The following is a 9,174-nucleotide window of genomic DNA, read 5'->3' as shown; positions in this document are numbered from 1 at the left end:
TGAGTTTTTTAAATGTAGAAAAAATTAACAAAAAAATTTTTTTGTTTTCAGAAAATACATCACCCTCTCAAAATTGTTTATTACAACACTGTATATTATAATTATCAGTACAACCCTGTACATTACAAAATAAAGTTATTTTAAAATGACATCAATAGTTGTATTCTACACCCTCGAATAAAAATACCCAGTCATATATCTGTTGTTCAGATGTTTCTATTTATTGTATGTATGATTTTATACGTTTTTTATGTATTGTATGTATAATGTTCTCTAGAGTGTATTATCTCCTAACATTGAATATAATAGACATGCTACAGTATCATCAATATGTGTATGTTTTCTGTATATCATGTGTATGATTTCGTTTATGTTTCGCTATAATTAATATTCTTGTCATATATAAAATCGTTTTGTTATACTGAGAGGCTTAAAAACAGCAGTCTTGCTGGTGCCTCACCAAATTGTGTATGATTTTATTTATGTAATTTATCTTATTTTGTCAAACTCTGTATTTACATTTTTCTCTGTAATTCTTATATACAATAAATAATAATAAAATAATTATGAACTTCACACAAATAAAATTTATAATAAGTTATTCGTATCTCGATGTCGTATCCTACTATCTTCTTGCAAAAAATAATTGGCTCGACTCTGTCCTGCGCAACATAAACTCTTCGCTAGACCTTGTCACCGTGTCGATAGCGTACATTCAACGCGACCTTTTGATCGAGTCGCGCGACCCGAGATTACGAGCGCATCGCACTCGCGTGTCGAGACACTGTCTCCTGAGAGCGGAACAAAATTAATAAATTTCAAGAAAACGACGATGGCGGCGAGAATCTCTGCGCGTACGCGCGACCTGTCGAAAAGCGCGGGGAACGACGTAACCTCGCAAAGCGCGCGCCTTAACCTCGCTCCACCGTCAGTGTCGAGCGCGCGCCTTAACCTCGCTCCGCCGTCAGCGTCGAGCGCGCACTCGACGACAGCGTCGCGTTCCCCGTGACAACCAACCGGCGCCCCCACCACAGGCGCGTGACCTTGAAAAAACCGCGTTTCGCTTTCTAAATCACACACACACAATCAAAGAAGTCACGCACACAAGCATAGAACAGCCACGCGATTGACTATCCCCCCCGATGTCTGTGGATTTCAAACACATCTGGTTTGTCTACTGAATTCGTCGCAGACATTTGTTCACGAAGACCTGAAGTTTGTTTATCAGTCCATCTGTATTTTTCCAGGTCTCGCAACCGTATAGCAGCACAAATTTGATGCAAGCATTGAATAAACGAAGCTTATGTATGTTAGACATCTTTGAGCTTCTCCATATTTTATTAAGTCTGAAGAATGCTTGTCGGGCCTTGTTTATTCTTTTGCTAACATCGATGTTGGTTTCTCCGTCTTTGGCAATTACGCAACCAAGGTATACAAAGTCGTTGACTTCTTCGATTGTGCGTCCTTCAATGGAAATAGGTGTGCTTATGTTTGTTCCAATAAGCATTATTTTTGTTTTGTTGGTATTGATCTTTAGTCCAACTTCTGCAGCGTATCTTTGAAGTGCTGAGATTCTCCCCTGTGCATCTTTGTGTGTATGAGATAGTAATACGATGTCGTCCGCATAGTCGAGATCGTCAAGTCGGCGAGTCAGCAGCCTGTATTCCGCCTATTGTTTCTTGATTGCATTTTTCCATCACCGTATCCAGTACCATTAAGAATAGCATCGGTGATAGAATGCAGCCTTGGCGTACACCTCTTCTGATTTGGAAGGAGGGGCTCAGTTTTCCTTTGAAGAGAACACCACATTTCGCGTTATCATATAATTCTTTTATTAGTCTTGTTATTTGGGCTCGTATTCCAAATTTTTCTAGTGTTTTCCATATAGCCGGCCAAGTCACGGTGTCAAATGCTCTTTCGAAGTCCACGAAAGTCAAATACAGTGGTGAGTTGTATTCTGCTGCTTGCTCCACTATAATTCAAAGGCTGGAAATATAATTCGGAATCCTGCTTGTTCTTTTCTCAATTTTTCGTTGACGTGCGCTGTCATTCTCTCGCAGATGATTGATGCTAGAATCTTCGTAATTGTGTTCAGTAGGGTTATTCCTCGCCAGTTCTTACATTCACGGAGATCACCTTTCTTCGGTATTGTGATGATTATTCCTTGTTTCCATTTCGCCGGGATGCTGCCTGTGTCCCATACTTCTGTTATAATGGGGGCAAGCGTTTCCGCCGCAAATGATGGATCAGTTTTAAGTAATTCTGGTGCGATGTCGTCACTACTTGCGGCTTTGTTGTTCTTAAGTTTCTTTATTGCTAATCTGATTTCAGCAACTAATGGTGACTTTGTGCTGATACGAGATGATGTTGTATAGTCTATGTCGCAGTTATCTATTGTTGGGTCGTCGTATTTAAAGAATTCTACCCATCGATTAAGTTGTTGTTGTTCCGTAGTGAGAATATGGTCAGCGCTGTTCTTAATTTGTGGAATACTTGTAAAATGGCCGGTGATCCTCTTGACACATTGGTATATTTTGCGCACGTCCTTTTGTTCCGCCGCCACTTCAGCGTCATTGATGATCATGTTTTCTTCGAATTTACGACGATCTCTTCTTGCCATTTTCTTGATTTGCTTTTCTATGTTGTTATATCTTGCAAGGGTTACATCACTTCGGACCTGGTTTAGTTGTTGATTTAATGTTCTTCTTTGTTCGATTAATTCGCAGGTTTCATTCGTGATCCATATTTTACGGGTACTGTTTTTGATCCCGATGACTTCATTTGCGGATTCTACGTATGCTTTTTGCACTAATTCCCATTTTTCCTTCGCACTTAGTAGGACTGATATTATTAACTTTGGCTGTTACAGTTTCACAGAAGTTCTGACGTTCGCCTTTATTCTTGAATTTTTCGATATTAAATTTCTTTTGTTTTGTTCTTGTTGTTATTATATTCTTTGTTTTTATGCGTATTTTTGCCACGACTAGCTTATGGTCACTATACATGTCCGCACTACGCATTGTTCGAACATCTAGAAGAGACTTCAGGTGTTTCTTGTCAATTAGCACGTGGTCGATCTGGTTACGTGTTACTCCGTCTGGTGCTTGCCAGGTATATTTATGAATGTCCTTGTGCGGGAATCGCGTGCTGCCGATGAAGAGTCAGTTGGCCATGCAGAGATCAATTAATCGGTCGCCGTTGTTATTGCGTGCTTCTCCAAGTCCATGGCGGCCCATTATTTCATCGGGTTTGTTATTATTATTGCCGATTTTTCCGTTAAAGTCACCCATGACAAGTTTGATGTCTCTTTTGTGCGCTGAGGCGATTGTAGACTGCAGTTGGTTGTAGAAATGATCTTTTTCCCTGTCGTCCGCTACTTCCGTTGGTGCATAGCATTGAATGATTGTTATATTGCGATTTTTGGCTCGGAAACGAGCGGTTATTAATCGATCGGAGACTGGATTCCACTCCATTAATGATTTTTTAATTTTAGTGGATATAACTATTCCAACTCCATTAATGTGGGTGGTTGAATTGCCCGAGTATATCATCATGTAGTGATTGTCTGACATTGTAATGTCCCCGCTGTTCTTCCACCGCACTTCGCTGTGACCTAGGATCTTAATTTTACAGCGTGTCATTTCTCTGCTTAGTTGTGCCAAACGGGATGCCTATGCCAATGTCCGGATGTTCCATGTGCCAATTCGTATACCTTTTTGATAGCTAAGGTTCATTTCCGTTGTATCCGTCCGATATCCGAGGCTCGTATCCGTTTCTCGAATCAGCTTGTTTCGGGTTTGCGGGTGATTGGCCCACAGAATCCTATCCAGCCGTCAGAGTTATACTGACTGTCGGTCGGCCGGAGCAACCGGTGATGGCCGTTTTGTTTGTTATTATTTTTATTTATTTATAAGAATTCTAGCTGGATTTGAACTCGGGATCTTTGGCACGGGAGGCAAATACTTTGTCAGTGCGCTATGACCACCACCAAAACAAAAGTGTAACAGATTTTAATTGCATTGATGCTGGCAATAACGACAAAAATCGATTTTGCGAAGCGTGTGTTTTCGGAAAACAATGCAAAAAACCATTTAATGAGTCAATAAATAGAGCAAAGTCACCAGCGGAGCTAATTCACTTTGATATTTGTGGACTAATGTCAGTGGATTCAATTAGTGGCGACAAAGTAATGGCAGTATTTGTGGATGACTAAAGCGGCTTAGTTATTACAAAACCAATGAAAGCTAAAAGCGATATCATAAATGCCATCGAGGATGTATTGGCTATTGCATCAGCCAACTGTCACAAAATTTGCCGTATGAGATCAGATAATGCAAAAAAATTCACATCGAGTGAAGTAAAAGTATTAATGAGAAAGAACAAAATTGTACAAGAATTTTCAACGGCCTATTGTTCACAACAAAACGGACGTGTTAAGCATCAAAACAGGACAATTGTCGAGATGTCTAGAAGTATGTTAGCAGCGGCGGATCTACCGTTAACACTATGGGCAGAAGCTGCAAGAACTGCAACATCAAGAATCGGATTCCTCTCAAACGTCTTGAAGGTAAAACGCCCATGGAGGTTTGGACTGGAAAGCAACCAGATGTCAGTTATTTTCGAATCTTTGGCAGCAAAGCTTACATGCTGATTGACAAACAGTTTAGAACGAAGTTTGAAAAGAAGTCTAAAGAAATGGTATTGGTTGGCTATGAACCTGGTCAAAAGGCATACAGACTTTGGGAACGTGGTAAACGCAAAACAATCACAGCAAGAGATGTTGAAATTGTTGAGAACATGCCAAAACAAACAGCAGTCATCATTGGACATGAAGATGATAATTCTTCAGAGCAAGATCAAGAAGAAGAAATTTTTCAAGATGCCGAATCAACTCAAGGTGAACCAATTGCACTTCGCACACGAAATAAACAGTTACACAAGACGCCTGAAGATGATATGGAGAACAACTGTCAAGTAGCTTTAGCACTATTAGCAGATGGAATCCCGACTACATATGAAGAGGCAGTAAATTCGTCAACTTCGAAACAGTGGGAGGATGCAATGACTGATGAGTTTAAAAGTCTAATCAAAAATGACACTTGGGATTTGGTCGATCCTCCAATTGAACGTAAGCCTATTCAAAATAAATGGGTTTATCGTATCAAATATAAACCAGACCGATCAGTGGATAAATATAAGGCACGCTTAGTAATAAAAGGATGTTCACAAAAAGCAGGAATTGATTACAGCGAAACATTTTCTCCGGTAACCAGGTTTGAATCAATTCGAATCCTGTTAGCATTAGCAGCAACTAAGGGTTACGAGATCAGTCAATTTGATATCAATACGGCCTTTTTACATGGTAACCTAAAAGAAGAAATTTTTATGTTTCAACCAAAAGGATTTGATGATGGCAGCGGTAGGGTGCCGTCACATGCGGCGTAACTTGCGTAAGCGTAACCTGTATAATCTAGTAACTTTTCAGAAAACGTATGTTACGTTATGCTATTCTTTGGTCGGGATTCACATAGGGCATATTTTACGGAATTGCGTAAAATGTGTAACTAATACAACCAATCGCTGATTAGGGTTTCCGTTGTACATTCTAACAGAAATTCTAAACAATCTTATAATTAGTTTTCGTAACCTACGTATATCGAAAAATACGCCCTGTGTGAATCCCGACCAAAGAATAGCATAACGTAACATGCGTATTCTGAAAATTTACTAGATTACACAGGTTACGTTTACGCAAGTTACGCCGCATGTGACAGCACCCGTAGAGTTTGTAAACTCAAAAAGAGTTTATATGGACTAAAGCAGGCACCAAGGCAGTGGTATGAAAAATTTGATAATTTTTTCAAGGAATTTGGTTTAAAACCTACGGATTATGATAGTTGTGTATATACAACTATTGATGGTAACCTACAAATAGCTTTGTATGTTGATGATGCATTGGTAATTGGAAAATCAATGAGTACAATAAAATGTCTTTTAAATAAGTTAAAGGATAAATTTGAGATCACCATACCATCAGATAATTATTATCTAGGATTAGAAATTGAGCGTGACAAACAAAAAGGAACAATTAAGATGCATCAATCAGCATATACAAAAAATGTACTCAAGCGTTTCAAAATGGATTCAGCTAATGCAGTATCTGTTCCAGCGGATGTGCATCAAGAAAAACACCAGCAGTAATGACCAATCGGCTGTCATCACAGACGTACCATATCGTCAATTGATTGGCTCATTGATGTATCTGGCTATATGCACTAGGCCTGATATCATGTTTATTGTGAGTAATTTAAGTCAATTTCTTGAGTAACCATCACGCATACATTGGAAGGCAGCAAAACGTGTGCTTAAATATCTAAGAGGAACCATTGATTATGGTATCGAATTCAGCTCAACTAATCAGCCGAATATATTAACCGCATATTCAGATGCAGATTATGGATCCTGTGTAGATTCAAGAAAATCAATCAATGTGTAATTGTAATGTTAAACAATGGTCCGGTCATTTGGAGGAGCAAGAAGCAAAGCATTATGGCTACTTCTACAACGAAGGCAGAATATATTGCAGCACATGATGCAACCAAAGAAGTCGTTAGAGCTAGAGGTCTTTTAACACATTTAAATGCCAAGCAGATACAACCAACAATACTTTATTGTGACAATGCAGCAGCAGAGCAGCTAGTAAAGAATCCAGTATTTCATCAAAGAACAAAATATATGGACATTAAGTATCCCCAGGTAGCAAACACACGTCATTTTGACGTCAAATTCTGGTCATGTTGGTACGAATGACGTCAAGTGACCAAAAAGTGACCAACCGATATTATAAGCCCGGATCCTCATACGAACAACAGCTCTTTGACACCGGACACTGATTGGTGAAAAACGGGTTATGGGGGTAAATTTTACCCTCGCCACCGATTTTTCACCAATCAGCGTTTGGTGTCAAAGCGCTGTTGCCCGTATGAGGATCCGGGCTTACGTCATTATGACATCGTCATAATGACGTTATAATGACGTCATATTTTGGTTCTCCTTAATTTTCCTTTTAATAAGAAAAAAGATATAGTAATAGTAACCAAAAAGAAATAATTAAACACAAATAGCTGATTATCATTAAATTATTTTGTTAAAATAACAAAATACAATTTTTTTGTTAAATGAACAAAATATTGTAAATTTTTTTATTTAGCGACGGTACAAATTTATTTGCTTACTTACTTTTTGTAAATAACAAGGTAAAATTTTGTTGCCATTACAAAATAAGTGTTTTTTTTGTAATTTTAACAAAATAATCTGTTTGGGTAGACAAAATATTTTTATTAAAAGTATATATAGACAATTCGAAACATCTCTGTCAATAAGGTAACAGTGGAGCAGTACGTTAGGTGAACGACTCAGAACAGGACCATGGATCAAGTCACGAGTTCAAATCCTATCAGGTTTAAAAGTTTTTTCCTAGGTATTATTAGTCAGTTCAGCACTTAAGGAGAGGACACAAATGATGGAGAAAGAAATCTAATTAATAAGAACTGCTGTAACTTTTTTTTTTTGTGTGCGTCCACATGCGTGCGAGCAATATGGCACCCAAATGAGGACACTTCTGTCATGCGCATGACATTCACGCGTGCGGATAATTTTGCACGCGTGAATGCACTGTGAGACCATTGTGCGCGCATTTTGTTATCTGGGAACATGATGTTAAAATGACGTCCTTGCAATGACGTCAATAATTTTGCGACATTAGTACGTCATTAGTACGTCATTAAGACGTCATTTAGTGACGGCAGTCATGGTCAGTAAATGACCCAAATTTGACGTCAAAATAACGTATATTTGCTACCTGGGATCATTATATTCGACAAATAGTAAAAGATAAACAATTATAGATTAAACATGTGTCAAGTGTAGAACAACTCGCTATATGTTAACGAAACCATTAACTCGCGATAAATTCGAGACAAATCGAAACTTAATTAACTTAGTTTAGTTACTTGGCTTTCGCGAGTGGGAGTGTTGAAATTGGCGCTTAAGCCAGTATACAGTTCTTTACGTTATATAGTTCTTTTCTTTAGTGTCATGAGAGTACGTTTATTTCACTGCGTGGTGGCGCTTCTGTTCAGTTCTTACTAGGTTTCCTTTCTGAGTTATTGTATAAGATTTTACGTTCTTGTTCGCGCCTTTTTATCGTTGACTACGTTGTTGATACTCTCACTCTCAATATGTGTAAGAAGCTTCCTTATTAAATCTTAAAGTAACAGTTTGTTGCTCGTTTATACACTAATCAATCTGTGTCACATTATTTTAACCTACTGTTAAAGAAATACTCTGCAACACGATGAAATTAAAAGACATTAAAAAATTCGAACGTCTCAACGATATCTTGATCAACGTCTATGGTATCGAGGACGGGAACATCCTGCCTCTTCGGCTTACTGATGATAAGAAAGAGAGGCACGTTAACATGATGTATCTGCAAGACGACGACAACGATGACCGCATAGGACATTTCGTACTGATTAAACATCTATCCCACCTCGTAGGATCGCAACTCTCTAAAAAGAAGAATAAGAAATATTTCTGAAACCGGTAAGTACAACATGTAAAAATAATCAATAAAATATTAAATAAAAAAAATTTTGTACTAATAATAAATTTATTTTGCAGATGCCTCCACTACTTCAGTACCAACGAAAAATTGTAGAGCCATGCAGTGGACTGCGATAAATTAAATGACAGCGCTATCCGTTTGCCGAGCGAGGACGACAAGTGGTTGGAGTTTCGCAATCATAGCATGAAGGAGCGGGCGCCTTTCATCGTCTACGCTGATCTCGAGTACGTGCTGAAAAAGACCGAAGACGCATTAACGTCATCGTCGTACGCGTATCAGCTGCACGAGGTATAATATTCAACATAGGGTACTACGTGCGGTGCTCGTACGACGATACGTTATCGGCGTATCAGTTTCGTCGCGATAACGACTGCGTCAGCTGATTCGCGTGCCAGCTCGAGGATTTGACACAACGCGCGAAAAATATAATAACGAATAACTATCCTATGAATTTTACGCGAGACGACTGGCAGAAATTTAACAGTGCAACGCACTGTTATATCTGCGAGAAACCGTTCGCGTCGGGCGACGAACGGGCACGCGAT

At 38.8% G+C, this 9,174-nt stretch overlaps 1 protein-coding gene across 1 annotated transcript; it reads right to left on the bottom strand.

Moving 5' to 3' along the window:
• Nucleotides 1-3,161: 3,161 nt before the first annotated feature.
• Nucleotides 3,162-3,641, bottom strand: LOC108783307 (craniofacial development protein 2-like). Its single transcript, XM_018551849.1, has one exon. The coding sequence runs from the start codon at nucleotides 3,639-3,641 to the stop codon at nucleotides 3,162-3,164; it is 480 nt and encodes a 159-aa protein (XP_018407351.1).
• Between the last annotated feature and the right edge of the window lie 5,533 nt (nucleotides 3,642-9,174).

The sequence above is a fragment of the Cyphomyrmex costatus genome, unplaced genomic scaffold, assembly GCF_001594065.2.
Source record: "Cyphomyrmex costatus isolate MS0001 unplaced genomic scaffold, Ccosl1.0 scaffold1473, whole genome shotgun sequence".
Classification (NCBI taxonomy): domain Eukaryota; kingdom Metazoa; phylum Arthropoda; class Insecta; order Hymenoptera; family Formicidae; genus Cyphomyrmex; species Cyphomyrmex costatus.
The sequence above is the reverse complement of the archived record's forward strand: the minus strand, read 5'-3'. Positions and strand labels throughout refer to the sequence as shown.

Coding starts and splice junctions, on each gene's coding strand:
- LOC108783307 (XM_018551849.1), bottom strand. CDS start 3,641: ATGACACGCTGTAAAATTAAGATCCTAGGTCACAGCGAAGTGCGGTGG.